This window comes from Cyprinodon tularosa, unplaced genomic scaffold (assembly GCF_016077235.1).
Source record: "Cyprinodon tularosa strain WSP-4 unplaced genomic scaffold, ASM1607723v1 ctg1165, whole genome shotgun sequence".
Taxonomy (NCBI): Eukaryota; Metazoa; Chordata; class Actinopteri; order Cyprinodontiformes; family Cyprinodontidae; genus Cyprinodon; species Cyprinodon tularosa.
Genome location: NW_024037965.1, coordinates 57,519 through 83,392, shown reverse-complemented (window position 1 = coordinate 83,392; position 25,874 = coordinate 57,519). Strand labels below are relative to the sequence as shown.

The following is a 25,874-nucleotide window of genomic DNA, read 5'->3' as shown; positions in this document are numbered from 1 at the left end:
AGGACATTTGTTGTGTCAAATATAATATTATGTGCAGAGTTTGAACTTTGTACTTTACATTCTTTGTTACCCATCTGGTCCCAGAGCACACAGGAACACATCTACGTAAAACTCTCTCATTAGTTCGACTGCCACACTTAGTTAACACAATGACCACAGAGGGAGCAGGTTACATCTGAGGACCAACTGTGGTTGGTTAACTAGTTTCAGTAAGCTCACAGTTAGGGACCAGAAGGCTCACAGAAAAGGTAAATGGAGTGGGTAAAGCAAAAGCAAAATGCAGTTTTAAAAAGGATTTAAAAATGGAAGTTGAGAAAAGAAAATGAAAATTAATTAAATTATAACCTTTCTAAATGTGTGATTAGGAAAGGTATCTATACTCAGATTTATCAATTCTGGTGTTTTAAATCTACATTTAGAAATAGGATTTGAAAATACATTTTTAAATTCCAGTATTTAATAATTTTTAATAAAGAAAAATTTACAATTTCTCTTTAAAAATTCAATTTAAAATGTGCAAATAGAAAATGCTTTTTAAATTTTACCTCAAAAAGCATTATTTAGATGTTAAATTTAAAATGGTTGGTATTCTTTTCCAGTAACACTCTAGGTCCTTCATATTTAAACATGAGAAAAGTTTATTTCATACTGTCAAATTGACAATTTCTGTAAAACAAAGGTGAAGTTCTAAGCCATGGAGTTGTAAGTAATAATGATAATAGATGTTTTGAAAAATAATAATGATAATAAGCATGAATATTTATAGTGCACTTCACATAAGCATCTCAAAGTGCAAGAAAAAAGTAATGTACCCAACACTTGCTTGACCAAAATACAGAAGCCCAAAGTTAAGCCCATAGTAATTTCATACAACATAACTCTGCTTCTTATGGACATCTTTTTCTACACAAACATTATTCTACTATTGAAATTCACATTGACTTTCTCTCCATTGTGTATGACCAAGTGCACCTGCAATCACTTCTCGGTTTATTAAATCGCTTTGCAGGTGAAGTGTGCACATTTTGTAAGACAGGCAAGCTTTTTGGTAATCAGTCACTTTGTGTGAACAGTTTTCTAAATCCAAACTACTGTGCACCACAAAGCACATTTTATTAAGTCAAGGGTAAGTACTTTTTATAGGATAGAAAAAGAGTTGCCAGGGGGCGCTGCTGAACTTTGATGGAGTAGGACTTGAGGGTGGAGGCTCCTGCTGATTTTCATAAAAAGCGTTATTCATCTGGGCTTTTTCCTCCCATATTTAGGCTTCTCTTGCCCCATAGTACTTTTTGCTGAGCAGGTTAACTGTGGAATGCGGTCAAAACTCTAAATCTCGCAATACTATTTAGACACAACTGCGGCCGAGTCCCCAAACAGTGACCATGTCCTCGAGTGAGTCAACGGATCCCACAGATGTTGCCTCGACGCATTCTAACCTTAATATTGCAGCCCTCAAACTCGAGTTGCTGAACTCTCTGAGAAAGGTCATTTTTATAAAGGAACTCCAGGATACTCTCGGGGATATGATCATAATCATCCTCCATCAGATTATAATAGTCACTAACCTGTGTTTCTGCCTCAGACTCCCTAGCCGCTGTTGACACCGCCACTGCAGATTCATTCAGTCTTTGTTTGAATAAACACTTTTTAAGTATTCCAATGTCAGTCTTGCAAGAATTATAGGTCCAACATTCTGAACCATTACATGCTTTGTCTACTATCAAGCTCGACCAACAAGCAGTGAGAACAAAACTGGAGAACAATAAAGCTTCTAGAAATGCAACCACGTTCACGTTAACAGTCTGAAAGATCACCAGATCACGTCATAACAACATTAGGATAGTGACACCTGCACCACCATGGCTGTAGCCATCATACTTAGGAAGCATTTCCTCTGGTAAAGAAGCCGCTTTTGGACCAGTCCAACCGGACCCTCCAACTTAAACCCAAGCCTTGTGATCGTCCACGTGCCAATGTGTGTAGATTTCATTATTACAGTGACTGCACTGATATTTTGCACCGTGCCAGAGAACTCCAACAGATTCAAGTCAGATACTTCAACATTTCAATCTTCCCTGGTCACACAGCCAAAATAGCGCAGGCTCAGGCTGCATTCAAGGACGTCAGGCGGGTGGTTCGTGGTATCAACTGTGTAACCTGGATGTGTCTCTCACTCTTGTAAAAGACATCTATCAGTTGACACTGAGTATAACATCTACAGTATCTGAATCTAGGGTATATATTAATAACCTTAGAACTAGGAACCCTCAGCACAAAAGTGCACAATTTTTTACTCCCTGATCTTCTAGACTACTGATTTTTTAAGACAGAAATCTATGGAAGAATTATCCTGCCATAATGCAAGAGCACATAATTTCAATTTGAGAAAAGAATTTCATCTTCTTGCACTCAAAACTTATAATGCTCACACTCAAAACATGTGCTTTCTCTCAAATATTTTCTCTCTCAAATCTTTGTTTCTTCTCTCAGATTTAATGCTTCTTGCACAGATATTTTCTCCTCTCGCTTGCCTCCTTCTCTTCGCGCACAAACCGCGCTCTGCTCGGGTCTCAAATACGCTCGCAAACCCGTAGGCTCTGCTTGCGGATTATTTCTGCTCTCTCACGGATTGCAGCTGGATCGTCGCCTAGCAACCTTTCCAGCCAATAGAACGACAGCCTCGGAAAGGGTGCGCTTGTTTAACCCTACTGAGTGTGCCTGTGCTACTACGCCACTTATAAGAGTGTCAGCTGAAACTGCTATTTACAGTAGTTTTGTGGCTCGATTCAGCAAAGTTCAGTACTTATGGATAACCCAAAAAATCCTGAATTAAGTAATTTTAAACAATTAGTGGTTTGTTATGTACAAAAGCAAAGAACAGACATATTAAAAATATTATCTTGAAATACTTTGTTAGTATAATGGCAAATCTTTACGTTTTAACCAGTCAGTGACTTATGGATGTTTTAAAATGTTGGATGAGTGGACAATAGGTCCGAAAGAGGAGTCCAATCGCAGCTCAAGTAGGACATTACAAGGGAAGGAGACTTATGTCTTCTGAAAGCCACCGCTGTTTTCACCTCAAAAGAGCTTTTCATTGGACTAACTATGCGGTTTGTTGGCTATATCAGCAGGTTAATAAATAATAAGTACTGTATTATGATATTAAAATTGGTATTTATTTATTTATTTAAATTTTATTATCATTTTTAATCAGACCTCAAACTTTATATTTAGTTAAGAGTGAGATGGTTAATTTTCAGAGGCGTGGATGACTTGACCCTGGAAGAGAAATCTTTTTCTCCTGACTTCTATAAGAAAATAAAAGTCAGGATTTTCTCTGACTGACAGCCTTGCAGCCACAGGGCTGTCAGTGGCAGTCTGCAGCACTGGGGCCTCCAGGCCACCGTCCTGTCTCCATTTCTCTTCACCCTACACCTTCACCTTGTGGGCTGTGTGTCTGAGGGGAATGAGCTGGAGTACCGGTCAGTACTCATGGACTTTGTGGACTGTTGTGAGAAAAAACACCTGTGTTTAAACACCAGTTAGACCAAGGCGATGGTGATCGACTTCAGGAGACGACCCCGTGTGAACATTCAGGGGTAGGACATAGAAACTGTGGAGAGTTTCAAATACCTGGGTGTTCACGTCAATAAGAAAGCTGACTGGACACATAACACCATAATAATAATTGGAAATAACTATCCAACATTTTAACTTTTTGTAAAAAATTTATTTTTTACCCTCCATTTTGAAATAAATACTGACAAAGTATTTCAAGATAATAATTTAATATGTCTGTTCTTTGCTTTTGTACATAACAAACCACTAATTGTTTAAAATTACTTAATTCAGGATTTTTTGGGTTATCCATAAGTACTGAACTTTGCTGAATCGAGCCACAAAACTACTGTAAATAGCAGTTTCAGCTGACGCTCTTATAAGTGGCGTAGTAGCACAGGCACACTCAGTAGGGTTAAACAAGCGCACCCTTTCCGAGGCTGTCGTTCTATTGGCTGGAAAGGTTGCTAGGCGACGATCCAGCTGCAATCCGTGAGAAAGCAGAAAAAATCCGCAAAGAGCCTACGGGTTTGCGAGCGTATTTGAGACCCGAGCAGAGCGCGATTTGTGCGTGAAGAGAAGGAGGCAAGCGAGAGGAGAATATCTGTGCAAGAAGCATTAAATCTGAGAGAAGAAACAAAGATTTGAGAGAGAAGAGAAAATATTTGAGAGAGAGCGCATGTTTTGAGTGTGAGCATTATAAGTTTTGAGTGCAAGAAGATGAAATTCTTTTCTCAAATTGAAATTATGTGCTCTTGCATTATGGCAGGATAATTCTCCCATAGAAATCACTTTTATGTTACTTTTTTCAGTTCCACTCATTTTTTTGTTACTTACAATCAATGTAAAATAAAATAAAAACACTTTAATGTGGTGCCATTTAACCATTTAACCACAGTTCAGGTACGTGTATCTTGGGCCCAAGAACAAAAATATAAAAGGAAAAACAACCTGGGTCTCAGGTGGAAAAAAGTAACAAAATAATGGATAGATGCCTCCTTGATGGATTTCCTTATGGTTTTCCCCTACTGCCCTCTTGGTAAAGCAACCTTCCACGTGTAAATGTGCTGACCCGCAGATGACGTCCACAACAGCAAATAAATCCTGGCTAACGATAGCAGTTTTTCATGGCATGGCACAGCAGTCACAATTGTCCCACAGAGAAAAAAACAGTCTGCACACAAACATGTGGACAATTACGCTTTACCCTTTTTAATGTCTTCCTAATATCCTAGGTTTTAATATGATAAATAAAATCTGCATCTTATTAGTTAGCCCATACACAACTTAAATAATCCTGCCTTTTTTAGATTAAATTTGAAACATAAAATAAATTGCATTAACATTTAGACATATAGTTTTAAACATGTGAATTATAAGCTTCAACATGAGGAAAGAAAATGCAGTACAAAACACTGAAGTTGAATAAAACTGTTTTTTTTTTTTTTGTTGTTGTTTTTTTTTGCAGTGGGATTTACAGCAACAGCTATTGTGTATGCTGTGCATAGCCACTACCAGGCCTTAGCTGAATTAGCAGCCCAGTTAAAACAGTCAATTTCCCACAATACTATGAAAACCCATCAAAAGAATAATGAAACCACATTCAAATCGATTCTGACTGGTTATTTATTTTCCTTAATGCATAAATCTGCAATGATGGTGGTAATGAACTGAGCTAACTCACCGAGATAGTTCTAAATCCTTGGGAAAACAATCCAACGGACCACCTCCTACTACCGACTCCAACAGTACTTTTTATTGGTAACTGCTAATAGCAGCACTCTCATCAATGGACGTAGAAAACTCTCTCCTTATGTGGTAATTGAATAACGGCATGCTTCATGGTGGAGCATTTTTTTTTCTGCCTCTTCCCCTCGCGACACCTTCACATACTGACAGCTGCAGGTGATATTTCAGGGGAACTTCACGAAAAACTTATGCAGAAGAACCATGATTTCTTTATAAGTCTGTATTTCTTAGTGAATAAATCTGAAAAAACAAAAATGTAATCAGGGTTACACTTGGTATGGAATTTTCCATCCAGTGTGACTTTGCATCCCTTACAACTGTGTTGACAAGGACTTGCTAACCAATGGGGAGTGAAAGTAGTAACCATCTGTCTGAACAATCAGTTAACTGAGTTCACTATAAAGTCCACTATATAGTCAAAGCTCTCTATATAGATTGAGTGATTTAGGGTTAAGGGAGGACACAGCCATCCACTGATGTTATTGCTGATCTAAATGGCAGATACCTCATGGTTGCTGGTACTGTAATGCAAAGAATAGTGCTTCTGACCCAATCTTAGATTGATCTAATCCTTGACATGACTCCTGTCTTCAATTTCTGTCTTCCAATCCTAACCTGACTCAATCTGCAATATCTAAAGCATTCTCTGATTTTATTAGAAAAATGGCAGAATTGACTTTTTGATCCATGGAGATCTTGTAACTCATCTATTTAAAATTCTCTTTCTTCTTACAGGTCAATCAATCATATTTCAGGATTGATTACTTTTTATCAGCAGCATGCTTAATAACTGCTTGAAATCTTTTGACTAGGTATTGTAATATCAGACCACTCACCTTCACTATTAGACATACAACTTTCTTCCTATAAGTGTAGCACACTGCTTTGGAGACTCAATTCTCTTCTTTTTGCAGATCATGAAATTTGCGAACCATTTCAAATTCTATTGATGAGTTCCTATTTTTTAATCAAGATAACTCTTTTTCATACTATTTGGAGACACTTAAGTGTTACCTGAGAGGTCCCCATATTATATCCGAAGAGCAAAACAGTTTTATTAATACCCATACACTCTTCAAAATAATGAAGTCAATCTTCCTAAACTCAGATTTCTTTAGATGCTGAAAAGGCATTCAGTAGGGTAGAGTGGGAGTCCTTGTTTGCAGTTATAAAGAAATTCAGATTCGGGGTTTGAGTTATTTCATTCCAAAAAAGTTTTAAAATAAATCCACTGGACTTTGTTTTCCAATTTTGAAGATGTTTCGTTTCCTTTCAAGGAAGCTTTTTCAATTCAAATGTCAGAATTAGCGTTGAGTTCCAAGCTTTATAGAGTGCCCAAAACAAAGCCTTGCTTTGGTTTAGAAAACATGCAAATTGAACCAGAGGAACAAGTCCACCCCTTAGGAATGGAGAGTTGTTTGAGGTCTTTGATAGCCTGCAATACCCCTATACTGGTGAGATGTTTTGGTGCATAGCAATGGGGGTTGAGATGATAGCAGGAAGGAATCAACTCTTTTTTTTTTTTTTTTTTGTGAACAGTGTCCTGTCTGGCGATGTGGCAATAAGAATAATTGTCTTGATGCCAAAAAGAGCCCAACAGCTTTTACTTTCACAAGTGGAGCAGTACGGCTATTGCCATAGTGTTCCACTTGATTTATGCATATAAATTGCTTTATTATAATTATGCAAAGAGTTTTATAGATTATATGGACGCTGCAATGTAGGTAGAACAGGAAAGGAAAAACTGAAAAAAAGGAGAAAAGATGAAAGAAAGAGAAGATAAAAGGGAGATAACAATAAAACATTTTCAGTCTGCTTTATCACCTGCAAAGTAGGGATGCACGATATTGGGATTTTGGCCGATATCCGATATGCCGATATTTTAAAACTCATGTAGCCGATAACCGATACCGATGTTAAAGCTGGACAAAAATAAGTAGTCATTGAAAATAGCAGTTTTGTTATCCATTTCTGACACTTTGAAAAATAATATACTCAAATATATTTTCATATGCTGATATCAAATTGATTTTTAAAAACACAGTATTGATCTATTTTACTTTCAAAATCTCGTGAAATTTAATCGTTCTGTTACAAACTCTCGTGATATTTTGCAAGTTCTTGTTAGATTTTCTTAGTAAAATAGATACCGCGTCAGTATATCAACATATAAAAATATGGCAAAATTTTGTGGATTTTCGGGGGATTTCGTAGCATAAAGACGACATCTAGCAATATTTCATTAGTAAAAGAGATTGATATGGTGTTTTTAAATGGCAATATATCAGCATAGGAAGATATTGCGATATTTTAATGTATCAATATTTTTTCCCTCGTCTTTAGAAGTTTTTAAGTCTGTAAAAAAGAAGTTTTTGAGGAAGAAGTAGTAGTACTTTTTTTTAGACTTTAGAAACTCAGAAGCTGATCAAATATCCGGTTAAATATCGGTGGGCTGGCCGACGTCCGATATTCAGTTTTAAGGCCGATACAGGCCGATACCGATAGGGGGCCGATTATATCGTGCATCCCTACTGCAAAGACATGTAAAAAGAACAGCACAACCAACGGACATAGTACAAGACATGCAATAAAGTAACACCTACACTATCGTTGAAGTATAAGTAGTATTATTTAATCAGACATGTACTCTGTGTTACCTGAAGATAAGAATATGGGCTTTCTGTGTGGAAGTGAGTCTCTGAGTACCTGGAACCAAGCACCTGTAGCTTTTTGTGAAAATGCACTTGTGCATGTAAAGTTTATCCAAAGAAAAAATGCTCAATAGTGGTTGTGAAGAGCCGAAGGAATCAACTCTATTGCTGCGATTTAGGTTTTTTGAGAGCTGAAACCTGAGTCCACTCCCCCTATTTGTTGGGAGCTGGAGAAAATCCCATCTTTCTCCAGCAGAGTCCGCCGTGGATCCTCTGAGGGAGCCTCCTGCACAGCTGCAGCTCATCTAGATCATCAGAGGATCCACTATATAAGCTGTCTTCAGACCTTGCCTCAACGCCGCAGTGTTGTTCCAGTTGGTCAGCGCTAAAGCCTAGATCTTTGTTGTATTTCCATGACTTTGAATCCAGGTTGGATTCTAACCACTGTCTCTGTGTTTCCAGGAAACCCGTGCCTCCTCTGTGAAAGCTCAGGAAGAGCTAACCTGCCGAGCCGACCCTCAGAGCCAAACCCTGAAGATTCTCAGAGAACCTCCAAGCAGCTCTGGACTAGAGCTGGGAAACCAAGGCCAAGGTCTGCTCAAGCTAGACGTGAGACGCTGAAGCAGCAAACGGACTCTGCTGATAAACTCTTCTCCAGAACCAACAGTGACTCTCCCAAAGTAAACCTCAAGAACCCTCAAGGTACAATCAGTGAACCTGTGGAAATCAAACCCTGTCAGCAGTCACTAACTGTGCTGTCTCCCTTGCAGACTCCGGTGAACCAGAACCCAGACCAGAACCTGAATCAGTACATTCTGTGTGTAGTGCTTTAATAAACTGTTAAACTTTCCATCCTTGTGTCAGTGGTGTTCTGCATAACTGGGTCTCCATTTGAGAACCCATCATGACACTATTTAAGGTTGGTTTTTCTCTATTAACATAAATCGCCTCCTTCACACCCCTTTTAAACCACCTGTCTTCTTTGTCCAAAATGTGAACATTTTGGTCCTCAAAAGAATGTCCTATATCCACAAAGTGTAGATGTACAGCTGGGACAAAAGGACAAAATTCTCACTCTACTTAGATACACATATGAATCTTTGAAAAGAGATCCATTATTAACTCAGTGACATACAACACAGCTTACTAATATTTTAGAAACACACTACATCACATAGAAAACTCCAAAGACTTTGCAAACAAAGTCAAACATTTAAAGATGGCACCAGGACAAACCCTGGTGTCTTTTGATGTTACTTCAATTTTCACGGTCATACCTATATCAGAGGCAGTGGAAACAGTCAAGAAACATCTTCAACAAGACAGGGATCTAAACAACAGGACTAATTTCACTCTGGACTAGAAAGGCTCCCTACTGGACATTTGTCTTTCCACAACCTATTTCAAGTTCAGGGATAATTTCTACAGATAGAAGCATGGTTGTGCCATGGGATCTCCCTTTTCACCAGTTGTAGCACAGAGAGCTTTGGACACTTTCAGAGAAACACCACCAAGCCACTGGGTTTGGTATGTGGATGACACATTTGTCAAAATTCAGCTAAAATAAGTGGAAGCTTTCATAAGACAGATCAAGTCGGTTGACCAGAACAATAAGTTCAACAGAGAGGACGCCGACGACAACAAGCTACCTTTTCTGGACTGTTTGGTGAGCATGGAAGGAGATGGAAACCCCAATATTAAAGTGTAAAGGAAATCCACTCACACAGACCAATATTTTCTTTTTGACTCCTCTAGACAAGACTTGGCTGTACATCTACACCTTATGGAGAAAGGACCAGAATGTTCACGTTTTGGACAAAGAAGACAGCTGGTTTGAAAAGGGTGTGAAGAAAGCCATTTATGTAAAGAGAAAAAAACACCCTTAAACAGAGGGGGTGGACTCAGGTTGCAGCTCTCAAAAACCTTCAACACAGCGATTGAGTTGATTCCTTCCCGCTATCATCTCAACTCCCATCGCTATGCAGGGGACCAAAACATCTTGCCTGGTCGGCCAACAATGGCCATAACGACTGCTCCCTTTCAGAGGCATAAACCAGTAATGGGTATTGCAGGCTCACAAAGACCTCAAATGAATCACCGTTCCTAAGGGGCGGACTTGTTCTTACGGTTCAATTTGCATGGAAGGCTGTGAGCTTTTCTTGTTACTCATTTCTAACACTTTACCCAAGTTTTTGCTTAGAAGTTTAGCTTATTTCTGTATTAATTTTCTGTCCATATTTTGCATTACTTAAACTTTTTAACACTTTAATCAAGCCTCTTATGTAGCACTAAGCTGCTCATTCAATACCACATTCTTTAACTTCATTTCAATTTTAGTCTCAATCTTAAACTAAACCTTTATTTCTTCAACCAGATAAGATTCCAGTTTTTCTTTCCAATTCCTTGTCTGATTCTGCTAATTTAATACATTTCAGCCTATATTTTCTACGTTGATTTAATTTTGCTTTCTTTCATGACAGGCATTAAGCTTTTCTGTTTGCTACTAATTCATAAAATGTCTGCCATGTGTAACGCTTGTTAAGGCTAGTGATAAGGAACTGACTGTTGTAGCAAGGTGTTATCTGAAGAGGGTTCGTTGAGGAGTCTGAGGTGTGAATAATTATAGAGACAAAAATAAGGTTTAACTAGTTTTGTATTAGGTGGCCAAAGACAAAAAAAAAAAAAAATACAGACAAAGACACAAACATTAATAACAAAACAACAGTATTTGATTAATTATCCCCAAGGTTCAGTTGGGTTAGATTGTTCAATGTTCATAGGTGTAAAGTCCACACGCTATGGTAATCCAGGGTTGGGAATATAATAGTCTTTATCCTTATAGGAAAGAGAGTCTGTATCCTACCGCACAGGTAGAGGTCTTAACTCGCCATCTTCAGTTGAATTAGGAAAAAGAAGAAAAGTTGTTGTGTACCAGGTTGGAGTGAGGGTGATGTCCTTTTTCTGGCAAAAAAAAAAAAAACCTGACCGTTGAAGGGATGACACATTTACAAGTTGATCTCCGTCTGTGTAGTGGGATTATCGCATGACAACATGAGTGGTTTGGCCCAAATTGTGAGAGAGAAGCGATTCTGTAAAAAGTTACACTTGGTGAGGAATTACACAATGTTAGTAAACATTAGGAGATTGCTTTTGTAGCGTTAAAGCACTCACCCGAAAGACAGGTTATAATATAGAATCTTTAGGGAGATCCAGTACTTTTTTTTTTTTAGACGAGACGCCAACAGAGCATGCAACAGCCACAGGTGAGGAATAAAGGAGGGAGTGGCACTCTGACTCCGCAGGTAAATAGAGTTGGGGTGATGTCGCACAGGGCGTGGCCCGTCAAATTAAAAAGGACTTAGGAGCTGAGGGCTACACGTTCCCCCCCTGAACTCATGTACGGCCCTGTACATGCAGCAGGCTGACGGCAGACGGCTTGTTTACTGGTAAGGGAAGGTTGGGCCTCATCAATTTCAACAACATAATTAAAGGCGGTGTTTAGTCCATGGAACAAAGATTGGATACTTTGGAGCAGTGGATGGCCCAGCTTGGAGTATTGTAACCGCTCAGGAGGACGACGTGTTCGGGTAGGTCGTTGGCCTGTTGGTTCGGACTCGGGACTGGACAATTCAAGCTCAGAGGGTGAGTCAGATTCAAAGACAATGCTGACAGGGTCTGGAGTTTCCGGATCAGAGGAAGTGCTTTCTTCAGGCTCCAGGTTAGCAGCAGGTCTTAAGTCTAAGTGAGTATTTACGGGTTCAGCTAAGTGGTCAATGGGTTCTTGTGACGATTCAGATTCCGGTTCACTCTCAATCACACGAGGCTCTACTTCCTTCAGAGGTTCTTCAGTCCGGGCAGACTGTGGTTGCTGGCCAGGCGGGACCACAGCTGACTCAGCCGAATGAGCAGAAGTGGGCAATTCGATTATGGATGTGAATCTGACTGGTTCTGAGATGGAGAGAGGTTCAACAGGAATCAGTTCTTCTTCCGACAGGATATCTTCACCATCATCATCAGGAGGATTGAGAGGCGTGCTTTCTGGTGGTAGGGAATGTGTCACTTTCTGTTTGATTTGTTTGGCAGGTGCTGAGAGGAAACCACAGGGTAAAAGCAGGTCTCGATGGAGTGTACGTACAGGACGGTCCTTGTTTTCTGGCTTCACGGTGTAGACTGGAAGTGGACTGGCTCTTTTGATGACTGTGTACACACTTGGTTCCCACCGATCAGCAATCTTGTGTTTTCTCCTTATTCTCACATTTCTCACCAGCACCCGATCTCCCACAGACAACTCTGAAGGAGTGATGTTCTTGTCGAAACGGGTTTTGTTTTTCAGCATCAGCTTCTCAGAGTTCTCAATGGCAATTTGGTAGCTTTCTTCGAGGTGGGCTTTCAGCTTTTCAACGTACTGAGAGTGAGAGGAGTGCGGTTTCTCTCCCAATGGCAGTCCGAAAGCGAGATCTATTGGGAGGCGTGGCTGACGTCCAAACATAAGCTCATAAGGGGAGAATCCTGTGACATCGCTCCGGGTACAGTTGTACGCATGCACCAGTGGTTTTACAAAATCTCTCCAGTGTGTTTTGTCGTGATCATTTAAAGTTCCCAGCATGTCCAGAAGGGTGCGATTAAACCGTTCTACTCGATTACCCCGAGGTTGGTATGGGGTGGTACGGATCTTACTGATTTCTGCCATTGCACAGAGTTCTTTGATAATACGGCTCTCAAAATCGGGTCCTTGGTCACTATAGAGCTTCTCAGGGATGCCGTAATGTACCAGGAAGTTTTCCCATAAGCACTTTGCTACGGTCTTCGCTTTTTGGTTTGGCGTGGGAACAGCGACTGCATACTTTGTGAAGTGGTCAGTTATCACGAGTATGTCTTTGGTATTGCTCCGATCAGGTTCCAACGACAAGAAATCCATGCATACTAGTTCCAAAGGTCTTGACGTTTTGATGTTAACCAGTGGAGCTGCTTTGTCTGGCAGTGTTTTCCGTCGGACACATCTTTCACAGTTCTTTATTTTGTTGTGGACATCTGCAGACATACGAGGCCAGTAAAACCGGGATCTTGCAAGGTCAAGTGTTCTCTCAATGCCCAAATGTCCCATCTGATCATGCAGCCGGTATAATACTTCAGAACGACATTCTTCAGGTAGCACAAGCTGGTATGTGGTTTCACTCCCAATCTGCCTCCTCCGTACAAAAACATTGTTGTGGAGCTCCAATTTCGTTAGTTCTCGCAGGAGTAAAGGTAAGTCTGGAAGTTCGTCCCTCAGAGAAGTAGGTGGTCTTTCTCCTCTTTCCATCTGTGCAACAACATGCTGTATGACGGGATCGGTGTGCTGTTTGGCTGCAATTTCATCAGAAGAGAATGCAGGTATGACAGGAGAGGTATGACAAACTGTATGTCATCAACAAAACTGTCTGGCAGACTTCCTGGATCAGTGGTGAGTGTCTGGACCAGAGCAAGAACTTGGTCTTCAGCAGTGGAACCATACACAAGCTGTCGGTCACAAATGGCATGGACTGTGTGCTGGTCTATGGGGACAGGTGAGGAATCTTGTAGGTGATGTTGGGTGAACCTTAAAATTCTCTCACGCTCTTTTTGTGACAGGTGGTCATCTGGCAACACCTCATGTGGTCGACGAGAGAGACCATCTGCGTCAGCATTTTGCTTTCCTGCTCTGTAAATAATCTTGAATGAGTAGGTGGAAAGGGCAGAGAGCCAACTGTAGCTCGTCGCATCCAGCTTTGCAGAGGTAAGGAGGTAGGTCAAAGGGTTACTGTCTGTGACCACTGTAAAAGGTGTGCCGTACAAATAGTCATTAAACTTTTCGGTCACCGCCCACTTCAATGCTAGGAATTCCAGCTTGTGTGCAGAGTATCTGGCTTCACTCCGAGACAGGCCCCTGCTGGCATAAGCAACTACTCTGTTCTTGCCGTCGTGTTCCTGGTATAAAACAGCACCGAGTCGTGTGCAGCTGGCATCTGTATGCAAGGTGTACGGCTTACTAGGATCGGCAAAGGCGAGAACAGGCGCTGAAGTGAGCTTTTGAATGATGGTCTCAAAGGCAGTCTGACATGCAATGGACCAGCGGCCACCGAAAGGCTCTTTAGGGTTCAGGTAGGTCTGGGATTTTATCAGCGGTTTTCGTTTTTTCTGGTTTGGTGGATAGCCTGAGGTTAGCTCATTCAGTGGTTTGACGATGGATGAATAGTCTTTCACAAAACGTCGGTAATAACCAGCAAATCCGAGGAATGAGCGAAGTTCCTTGAGGTTCTGTGGGACTGGCCAAGATGTTAGGGTGGCGATTTTCTCTGGGTCTGTCTCAACTCCATTCTTCGACACCACATGTCCGAGATACCGCACAGATGGCTGGAAAAAGACACACTTCTCCACAGATAACTTCAGGCCAAACTCCTTTAACCGCCGCAAAACCCTCATCAGCCGCTCTTTGTGCTCTTCCAGCGTCGGAGCAAACACGATTAAATCATCGATGAAGACGAGTGCTTCTTTGAGGTTCAAATCGCTCATACACTTCTCCATCAACCGCTGAAAAGTGGAGGGTGCATTTGTAACTCCTTGCGGCATGCGGTTAAACTCCCAGAAGCCTAGAGGACAGACAAAGGCGGTTTTGCATTTATCAGAGTCCTCCATCTCGATTTGATAGTAGCCGGACTTCAAATCTAGGACGGAAAACCATTTTGATCCGGACAGGGCCGTAAAGGTGTCTTCTAGCTTCGGCAGAGGATATGCATCTTTGATGATTTGAGTATTTAACTTTCCGTAGTCTATGCAGAGTCTTACGCTGCCATTCTTTTTGCGCACCACAACGATGGGGGAAGCAAATGGTGAGTCCGATTCACGTATTACGCCAGACTCCAACAGCTCTTGCAAATGTTGTTTGACAGCATCCAGGTCTTGTGGGTGGATGGGCCTGGGTCTTTGCTTAAAAGGTGTTGGGTCTGCAAGTTTGATCTGGTGCTTTACTTTGTCAGTGCAACCAAAATCAAGGTTATGGTGAGCAAAGACTTCAGGAATGCTATCGAGCTTGGAAATAATACGTTGCTTCCACTCCGGGGAGATGGGGAATCGGCAAAATTGTAGTTCAGCTTTGACTCTGATGACTTTAGGCTCTCTTGCTGGCACACACTCTGTTGCTTGTGGAGGACTGACTGGAAAGCACACAGCTCTGTGATAGCGGTACGGGCTGGAAGGATGACATCGTGGTCAGACTCATTTGTGATGACAACTGGGAGATGGCATGGTTGGAGTGAGGAAAGATCCACCAGGCATGACTGGACCATCAGGCCGCTGGGCAGGGAGAAAGATGTTGGATGCTGGATAACGACAGACTTCTCACCTTGTAACACCGGAGCGATGGATATAGCATCCATGACAATGGTTTTCCCAGCTGCGAAGGTCTGTGGACTGTTGGTCTGTAGCTTTAAAATGCCATGGTGATCATCAGTGGCAAGCTTGTGTCTTAGCTCTAGGATCTTCAGCACAGCTCTATACCCATATGGTACTGGTTGGAATTCGGAGTCTTTGATCTCAGAGTGTTTCTCGTACACCACATCCAGTGTGCTGGTACCAATGAGGACTGAGGGCTGTGATGATCTGAAGTCAGGTACCACCAATGCCAGAGTGTTCACATTCACTGACTGTCCCAGGAACTCAGCAGGAAAGGTAATGTCCAACTCCACAAATCCTAAGTAGGGCACAGCCTGTCCGTCTGGCCTTCCACCTCCAGCAGGTTATTTAGGGGCTTGATCTCGTGGTCGGACAAATATGTGTTATAGAAGGAGTGAGTGACAGTGGTAACCTGGGATCCTGTGTCAAACAAGCAATGAAAGTTTGAGCCTTTTATCTTGACCTGTCCTATACTTTTTGTTCCGATTAAACCTTTGGGAAAGGAGTTTCGTGGTGAAAAACGTTGATTTTGGGGACTCAATTCAGTAGCAGCTTCCGCCTGTCCCTCTGAAGAAGCTGCATTTAGTTTAACTGTTTGGAGTTCTTGGCATCCCAAGCTTGCTGCTTCTGTTTCAGCTGTCGGCGCTTTTGTTCAACAAGGCTGGAGTTGGCTAAATTTGTGCAGGCCGGAACAATATGTCCATCTTCGCCGCACTTGAAGCAAAACCAAGGCTTAGGCCGGGTGGAGACATTGGCTTTTGGTTTTGACTTACTCTGCTGGTAGTCTGGTGCAGAGGTGGGAATTTTCTTTGCCAGCAAAGCAGACATCTGATTTTACAGTTTTAACATTTGTTGTTTCAGTTCATCAATGGCGCTGGTGTCTGTGCAGCCACAGATGCAAGAGGATGCACTCTGAGACTGCAGGTTTGCACGATGTTTCGAGGATGTAATGTGTTTCTTCATTAAGGACTCTTTGGCCGACTGCCTGTCCTCTTTTGTCCGGAGCAGGAACAAAAGCTCAGAGAAGGTAGGTGGATTGTCTTTTTTTTTGCTCAAGCTGTAATTTTGTAATGACAAGATTGTCCCAGCATCCTCTGCAGAACTGTTTCAATAGATGCTTGTCAATGTCTCTTGCTGGGATTCCGCCTCGCTTCACGACTGTGCTCAGTGTCAGTTGCAGTCTTTGCAGGAAGGAAGACGGTCGCTCTCCATGGTCCTGAAGAGTGTTTAGGAACTGAGCAAAGAGCTCTTCTCCATCCTGGACAGTGGCAAAGGCTGAGTCGAGCACTTGGGTGAACATGATTGGTAAAGAGTTGGGTCCCAAGCCTTTAACAAGGTCGGCAGCTGGAGGGAGCAGGCTTTCTAGAATGCGCCTTGTAACGTGCAGTGGCGACAAGGTCGGGTCAGCTCACAAGAGTTCAATATGGGAACGCCATGAGTCGTAATCTGCCTCATTACTCGGTTTAGGAATCCTTCCAGAAAAGGTTCGTAGGCGCAGTGGGGACAAGGATTGGAGGCTCATGTCGTCCTTTCTCACAATGTGCTCCACGACAACCCTCTGTACTTCTGGGGGATTCAAGTCGTGTCCAGAAAGAGAAATCCGCTGTCCTGGATTGGCAGCTGTACTGACTAGAGGAGGGTCTGCTGATTGGCCAGTGGAGGAACGACCCACCGACTGAGAAGTTGATGGCATCTGAGACACAAGGGTTGAACCTGACATGGTCTGCCCCGTCTCCAGTACATCAATTGTAGTCTCTTGTCTCTCCTCATCTTCATCATCATCATCATTTCCTCCGACTTCTGCCAGGTGTCCACTTATTTGATCCGTTACCTCTTTAATAACTTCTTCAAAGGGTTTTCCACATCGATAAGCAAGTTCTCTCCGGGTACTCCGGCTTCCTCCCACGGTCCAAAAAACATGACTGTTAGGTTAATTGGCTTCTCTAAATTGTCCTTAGGTGTGAGTGTGTGTGTGAATGGTTGTTTGTCCTGTGTGTCTCTGTGTTGCCCTGCGATGGACTGGCAACCTGTCCAGGGTGTACCCCGCCTCTCGCCCATTGACTGCTGGAGATAGGCACCAGCACCCCTCGCGACCCCAATTGGGACAAGCGTGTAAGATAATGGATGGATGGATGGATGGATGGATAAGCAATGCGTTTGAGCTCATGGAGGTAATCAGTGGAAGGTACAGTGGTGGCGGGAATGATGGCAGTACTCCCCCTGTGGCTGTGGCATAAAGTTCATCCGCAAGTAGATTTATTTCACAGACTAAACCAGACTTGCTCTGTGATTCAAATTTATATGGCAAAAGAGGCTTCAATTTATTCAAAGCTGCGTAAGTATCATATTCAACAATCAGGTTTTTGTAAAAAGAACTGTCAGAATCTGTAACAGTAAATGCCATTTTTAAATCCCCATAAGTACGCAAATAATCAATCAACTCATCATCTGCTTGAGTGTTTGTCACACCGGTAGCAAATACACAATGAGAAACCTCCACCCCTGTTCTTTCAATGCAATCCATTTCAGACACTTCTGTTGCAAATTTAGTCAAAAAAAACAAAACAAAAGGAAACAATCTCAGTAATTCACAATGAATATTCAAACATCAGACTCCTGGCTAGCTCGCCAAATGTAACGCTTGTTAAGGCTAGTGATAAGGAACTGACTGTTGTAGCAAGGTGTTATCAGAAGAGGGTTCGTTGAGGAGTCTGAGGTGTGAATAATTATAGAGACAAAAATAAGGTTTAACTAGTTTTGTATTAGGTGGCCAAAGACAAAAAAAAAAAAAAAATACAGACAAAGACACAAACATTAATAACAAAACAACAGTATTTGATTAATTATCCCCAAGGTTCAGTTGGGTTAGATTGTTCAATGTTCATAGGTGTAAAGTCCACACGCTATGGTAATCCAGGGTTGGGAATATAATAGTCTTTATCCTTATAGGAAAGAGAGTCTGTATCCTACCGCACAGGTAGAGGTCTTAACTCGCCATCTTCAGTTGAATTAGGAAAAAGAAGAAAAGTTGTTGTGTACCAGGTTGGAGTGAGGGTGATGTCCTTTTTCTGGCAAAAAAAAAAAAACCTGACCGTTGAAGGGATGACACATTTACAAGTTGATCTCCGTCTGTGTAGTGGGATTATCGCATGACAACATGAGTGGTTTGGCCCAAATTGTGAGAGAGAAGCGATTCTGTAAAAAGTTACACTTGGTGAGGAATTACACAATGTTAGTAAACATTAGGAGATTGCTTTTGTAGCGTTAAAGCACTCACCCGAAAGACAGGTTATAATATAGAATCTTTAGGGAGATCCAGTACTTTTTTTTTTTGAGACGAGACGCCAACAGAGCATGCAACAGCCACAGATGAGGAATAAAGGAGGGAGTGGCACTCTGACTCCGCAGGTAAATAGAGTTGGGGTGATGTCGCACAGGGCGTGGCCCGTCAAATTAAAAAGGACTTAGGAGCTGAGGGTTTCAGCTGTTGGCTTCAGCTTGCTTCTGCTCGTTTTCAACGAAGAAATTAAGCATTTTTCATTTCTTCTATTTCATACCATTTCACCAGTGCCATATTCAGCTTACAGTTTAGCGTAATGCATTCTCAGTGCTGTTTCGCAGGAACAGCAATTTTCTAGTGCACCTTGTGTTTTGCATAAGTAACCTTATGTGTGTTGGCCGTGTTAAGCTGGGTGGGTTATTTACTGTTCTTTACATCGTACTCTCTCTCTTGGTTATTGTTTCTGTGTGCAAATGTGACCATATACATATGCATATATTCAAAGAAAAAAAAAAGGGAAACTGTATTTCTGTGACTGGAATTATTGTATTATGTTTTTTCCCTATAAAGATATTTGGAAAAAAAAAAGAAAAAGATTTGCCTTCAATGAATGCTGCAGGACAGACATACATTTGAACTCACAGGTTTTGTATTGCCAAATCTTACTTACCAACATGTTCTTTTGTGAATATTTGTTCTTTTGCAAAAGGTGATCCTGATCCACTCCAGCGAGGCAGTGAATGCTATAGAAAGAGTCAATTTGGAATACCCTGGCAGAATTTTTTTTCGAAGCGTTTTCCGCTCTGGCTCAGTCACTGAAACCACCACATGTAATGTATGCCTTATGGCACCGCCAGAGCAGCTATGCAACTACACTGATCTCAACACAGATGAGCCCTGGTTCTGCTACAAGCCAAAGAAACTCAGATGTGAGCACAGGGTCACTCACTCTTTTGGAGGTTTCGACAATAAACCAATAAAAATGGAGAAAAGGCTGTTTCAAATGTGAGTATAATACTGGATGTAAGTACAGCTTTTTTGGTTGTTTCATAAGATGCTAGAAAAAAATCAGGGAAGTGTAGAAAGTTATAATGATTGTAATAATTTACATTGCAATGATTTAGAGTGTTATCTCTGAATGTCTTATGGCTCTCCTCACTTCCAGTTTACAATTTTGTCTTAACTCAGCTGTACACAATATGGACTGATTATTATCAATAACAGCATGTACACAGGCCTGTGCCACCTTCCTGGGAGACATCTGGCAAAATTTGACTCAGCTGAAATTTCCAAGACTGCACACCTAGACTGGAGACAATCTACACAAATCACAATGCACCAACAGAAAAACCAACCAACCACCACAACCATTTATTTGAAATAAATGATACAGTACCAAGATATTTTAAAAGGGAAGAAGCTTACCGCTGAGGCTATTGATATTACTTTCCTTAAATCCACAGCTGATGGCCTTATACAGCTGAGCATGTACGATGGTGCAAGTGGTATTGCGCCGATGCCATTTTTTGGCCTGATACCGATGCCCGATACCTGACTGTGCAGTATTGGCCGATACTGATTCCATACCGCTACCATCTTTGAAGTTGATGTGTGTGTGTATATAAAGGACTGCATACTACTTGGATGTAAAATAATTGCCATCATGGCTTTGTCAAGCAGCTGCCTACCTTTGTGAAGCCTGAAAAAGACTAATACAAAGTGAATCCAGTAGAACCTTTTATTGCCTACCTGGAATGGGTGACAATAGCTGAATAAAATTTTGGCTCTCAAAATGGTTTTGGTGCCCTATTAGTTGGTACTCGCTGATACTGATACCACCATTTTAGTGATGGATCGGCGCTCCGCCTGATACTGGTATCAGTATCGGTGCAACACTAGTTACAAGTACGTAACCACTGATTCCTAAACAATATAAAACATACAACTAAATGTATAAATATCCCCTGTGATACACACAGCAACTAATGATTTTAGGACAATAATATTTTCTGCAGTATTGCTTCAAGGTCTTTACATCTCTCTATTTGAACCCTCCCGAGTTCCTTGAGAAGTACCTCGCTGCAGCATGCAGAAAGGTGTGGAGACTGAGCACATGGCCGACTTATACAGTATTTGGAAATGGCACCTTTGCACTCTGAAAATTAAGTGGGCTGTATTTCCTATTCAGCTGCTGTTTGTCAGGTGTTGTGTGTGTGTTTTTTTTTAATCTTCATTGGTGTCTTGTTTTTAATCATTATATTTTTGTAAGATGAAATTAAATACATATCTAAGGTCCAGAAAAACAGCTAATATATTAATAATGCAATGGAAAGAAAGCTCATTTCAATAGAAATGGAAGACAGAAAAAAATAATGTGATAGGTTGAAATAAGGAATGCCCTTTATAGGTTTCTGGGTGGCTATAAAAAAAAGCAGTTTTAATATAGCCCTTAAAAGTACTTCCCTCTGCCTGGAATCCCATCTCTCTGGTTAGCCTCCAGATCTAGACCCAGCAACCCTCAGCCTCTGCCCAATACTGATAACATCTGCCATCCCTCTGGTTCAGATCTACTCAGTGGTAGGTGGTCAGGGCTTTCAAAGCCTTCTCTACTGGCCTAAAATCTATCAGAAACACTAATCTACATTCACAACCTAAACTTTAATTTTCTTCTATCTAACTTTATTTATTTATTCCAAACTATTCGTTCTCTTAATTTTCTAGTATTTCTCTTGGCTGTGCTGCTTCCATTACATTTACATAGTTGCTATGTTTTTGTCCATTCAAATTTCAGGCTTAGTGCTTTGCTATGTCAGTCAAGTCTGCCCAGGCCCTGGGCCCCAGGGCCCTCAGAATCAGCAGTGCTGGTAGATGTTGAATTGACAATTTAGTGAGGAATGCTTTATTCCACCAATCAGATGTGCCAGGGGGTCAGCTAACAGGCTCACTCTTATGTCTGCATTTTATGTCCTATGCTTGGTCAGTTAGAGCAAAATGTTTATAGTCAAGTTCAGCTAGTGAATATCTGAATTTTAAATAAGATTTTGTTATAAAATTTCTGGCCTCAATGGCTGATATCAAATAGATATACTAAGACTTCCTGCACAAAGATAGAAGGATGGATTTTGTATATAAATAACCAGCATCTCTCGTGAATGTTTTATTTTCATGCTATATACTCTGTTTTATCTGCCAATTAGATGGTCATTGAATCTGAACAGCTACTGATGATGTAAATATGGCTTAGCTGTGGTTATAAAGTAGAGTATTGCAGTTGTCTTAACTGGCTTTTTTGCTAATGGATCTCTGTATTCACCTTCACACTAATCTTTCTCTCGTTTATACCTGCGCTTGATACTTTTATATTTAAATACTACCAGTAGTTTCTTTTATTAAAATGTGAAAGGGATTATGTTACCCCCTTGACCCCATTCGTTGCAAGTATGCAATAAACCCTTTGTATTTCCAAGATATATATATATATATATATATATATATATATATATATATATATATATATATATATATATATATATATATAAAAGCGGGAGTGTGTGTGCGTGTATGAATTCGGACATCTTGGAGTTTAGAAGTACATTTAGTTGTGGGGTGCCCACTAAAGGCCTAGGTACAAGCTGTACTGCCTGTCACTGGATCTATCCCTATCCTCCTCCAATCTCCTGCTGTTAGCTCTCTTTGCTCTAATGGGGGGTACAGTCCATGATTTCTGCACAGTTCTCCAGAGCGGGGTACAGTCGGCCAATTCTGTCCTGCTTTTGCACAGTCTCTGCTGGGGGTTTGGTGGTTGATAGCAACAGATCTGAGCCAGATGTCACCATAGCTGTGCAGAGGCAGTTGGTGGCTGAGTCTATCTCTGAAGGCTCGGATCTGCACTCTTTGCAGTTAAGTGTAGTAGAGCAGTGTACAGTAGAGTGGGTGATAGCTAAAGTCTGGGAGCTATGCAAGTAGGATTAATAATGACTTTTAACAACTTTTAAGGGCTAAATTAAAACTGATTTTTTAAAAGCCACTCATGAACCTCCAAAGAGCATCCCTTACTGCATCAAGAGGAAATCTTTTCTGTTTTTGATTGAAACAAGCTTTGTTTCCGCTGCACGCTTTTTCTTATTTATGCATTATTTTATTGGGGTTTTTTTATTTGGACCTCTTATCTATTTAATATATCCTTATAAAACCTATAATCTCTTAAAATAAGAAAACACAAAAGAACCATAGGAAGTAATGCCAGCTTTATTTCCAGAGTGCAAAAGTGCAATTTTTCCGAATACAGTATAGGTCTGTCATGCGATCAGTCTCCGCCCCTTTCTGTATGCCGCAGCAAAGTGTACTTGAGTTAATTTGACACTGAAGGTATGCCTGTCTCACCATGTGAACAGCAGCAAAGGACTTCACAGTTACCTTTACTTTTCAGCGTAAACCCCAGACCTCCGAGTCAAGTCTGGGTCCTTTAAACTAGAAAAATAAACAGAAGACTCTGTAGTTGATAAGTGTGACAGAGATGGGAAAAAAAAAAGAGTAGAGAGAGCTGGTTGACCACTTGCAGCATTGCATGAGAAATCCATATTTATAGATATTGCGAAAAAAACACACAAAAAAAACATAAAAAATAAGAACTTTAAAAAAATACTATTTAGTACTGATCAGTGTAAACAGTGGTTATGCTAGAATAATGAATAAGCAACAACATCATCAATTAATCAAGATTTAAGTGAGGGCTGAGATTTTAATAAGAATTAAAATTTTCTGTTAAATTGACAGTGTTGACAGTTTCATGCATTTCCTGTCCTTTGTTACAGTGGTGTCAACATGAAAGCATCCATTCGGTCAGCAGGATCCTCAAAAATCAATATTTTACCAAAGCTTAAAGGTAAGGGATACTTGATTGTCAGTTTGCAACAATTAGTCATTATTTGCCTAACAAAGGAAGGAAAAGATAATCAGTTTTCAGTTTAAAAAAAAATACATCTTTGTGTAAGTTGCCATTTTAAGTTTTATATTTTTCACTGTCCCATAAAAAAAAAAATTCAATTAATTTCAATTCAGTTTATTAATCATCTCAAGGCACTCTACAGTTCACCAGATCATACAGTCAAATTGATTCAAAGTTTTCTTTCTAAGGAAAACCAGTTGATTGCATTGACTCATTGACTCAAAGGCAATCCCTCACACTAAGCATGCTTGTAGTGACAGTAGAGAGGAAAAACTCCCTTTTAACAGGAAGAAACTCCAGCAGAACCAGGCTCAGTGTCAGCGGCCATCTGGGGTTGGCCTCTGTAATATTTAACTATAAGATATATTAATGCAGAGCAGCTATTTTTAAGCAAAAGTTACTTCTCTTCGTACATAATCACAAAATGCCATTCTTATTTCCTTCCAGTTTCCAATGAAACAGTACCTGCTAATGCATCAGGTAAAGTATAAGTTTACCTTTTCAAAATGCTGATATCTAAAAAAAAAAAAAAAGCGATTTATAAATGACTGATTACATTTACACTTACCTCTTAGGAAAAAGTTTGTGGACCAGACCTGCTGGTTATTACTACAAAGATGCATGGCAGGCTCTAGATGGCACCAAGGTTCATCAGTTCAACAATGCCAAAGCCATAACTCAGTGCCTGAAAGGAAAGGAGGTCCACATGTATGGAGACTCCACCATCAGACAGTGGTTTGAATATTTAATTGCAAAAGTACCAGGTAGAAGCCTAGTAGAAATTTCTTTCCAAGATTCGAACCGGTTCACACTTCTTTCTAATCTGCTTTGTTTTCTGTGTTACTTTCAGATCTTAAGAAGTTTGACCAGAAAAAACCTCCAAAAACAGGACCCTTTCTGGCCTTGGATTATACAAACAACATCTTAGTGACATGCCGCTCCCATGGTCCTCCCCTCCGTTCTCCTCTGATGCTTGTCAGTCAATTACACTTAGTTGCCAATGAACTGGACAGCGTGGATGGAGGCAACAACACTGTTGTAATAATTGGTGTCTGGGCTCACTTCAGCACTTTTCCTGTTGAGGTCTACATCCGACGTCTGCTGAGTATAAGGAGAGCAGTCATGCGGTTGTTGTCCAGAGCTCCAGGTACCCTGGTAATCATTAGGACTGCTAATCCTAAAAGAATTACAATAGAGGAGTCAGTTACCACTGATGATTACTATTTTTTACAGCGTGATAAGATACTCAGGACAATATTTAAAAAAGTCAATGTCCGATTGCTGGATGCCTGGGAGATGACCCAGGCCCACTACCTCCCACACGATGTCCATCCACCGCCTCCTATAATTAAGAACATGATCGATGTTGTTTTGTCCTATGTATGCTTTCCCCAACCTCAAACTTAAAATCAAAGAAATGGAAAACTTTATTAACTGGTTATTAAGGTTATTAGGGGGAGTGGCAGCCTAGTGGTTAGGGTATAGGGCTTTGAATCCCCCAAGGGGATGGGTTAAATGCAGAGAATTAATTTTCCTCTGGGATTATTAGAGTATATAAAAAAATATTTAAAAAAAACTATTGGTGATTAGTAACACTTCTGGCTTGACATCACACATAAATCCTCCAACAGTCAGGAGAGAATTATTAACAAAATCAGGATAAGATTGAATGAATTTAACACTGTGGCCACATTCAATGGAGAATCTTTTAAAATAAGATGTCTGTAAGATATAGAAAATAAATGACATACTGTATTAAAAAGTATACTAAATCCTCAACACTCAATATCTATTTTGTTATTCCATAGCCCATTTAACACTTTAACTTAACATGACGTATAATGTGAATCTATCTAGATTCATCAACACAAGTCAATAGAACAGGTCTGGTAACATATCATATGAAAGACTATCCCAAAAAGCAACTGAAAATGCCCAGATCTGACAACATATGAGAGAAAAGGTCAACATCATGCTAGAGACAAATCAAAGACATATGTGAGGATTTTAAATTCCAGCTAGCAGTGAGGGCCATTATCAGAAACTGTAAAAAATGTGGAATGCTGGGATATTTTTATTATATCAATCATCCGTCCATCTTATTCCGTTGAGGTAACATTGTGGCCGCTGCCTATCTGTGACAGTCTATGGGTGAGAGGCGGGGTACACCCTAGAGAGGTCGTCAGTCTGTCGAAGGGCAACAAAGAGACACACAAAGACATACAACCATGCACAGACACACTCACTCCAATTTAGAGATCCCAATAGACCTAAC

At 40.7% G+C, this 25,874-nt stretch overlaps 1 protein-coding gene across 1 annotated transcript in view; it reads left to right on the top strand.

The window, feature by feature from the left end:
- The window catches only part of LOC119798186 (NXPE family member 3-like), a 50,672-nt gene extending 25,292 nt beyond the window's left edge, over positions 1–25,380 (top strand). The window contains exons 4-8 of the mRNA XM_038307539.1: positions 19,361–19,656; positions 23,466–23,536; positions 24,047–24,079; positions 24,175–24,363; positions 24,450–25,380. Of these exons, the coding sequence (XP_038163467.1) occupies positions 19,496–19,656; positions 23,466–23,536; positions 24,047–24,079; positions 24,175–24,363; positions 24,450–25,006 (1,011 nt within the window). The 5' untranslated portion in view covers positions 19,361–19,495 and the 3' untranslated portion in view covers positions 25,007–25,380. The remainder of the gene's footprint in view (positions 1–19,360; positions 19,657–23,465; positions 23,537–24,046; positions 24,080–24,174; positions 24,364–24,449) is intronic.
- The last annotated feature ends 494 nt before the right edge of the window (positions 25,381–25,874 follow it).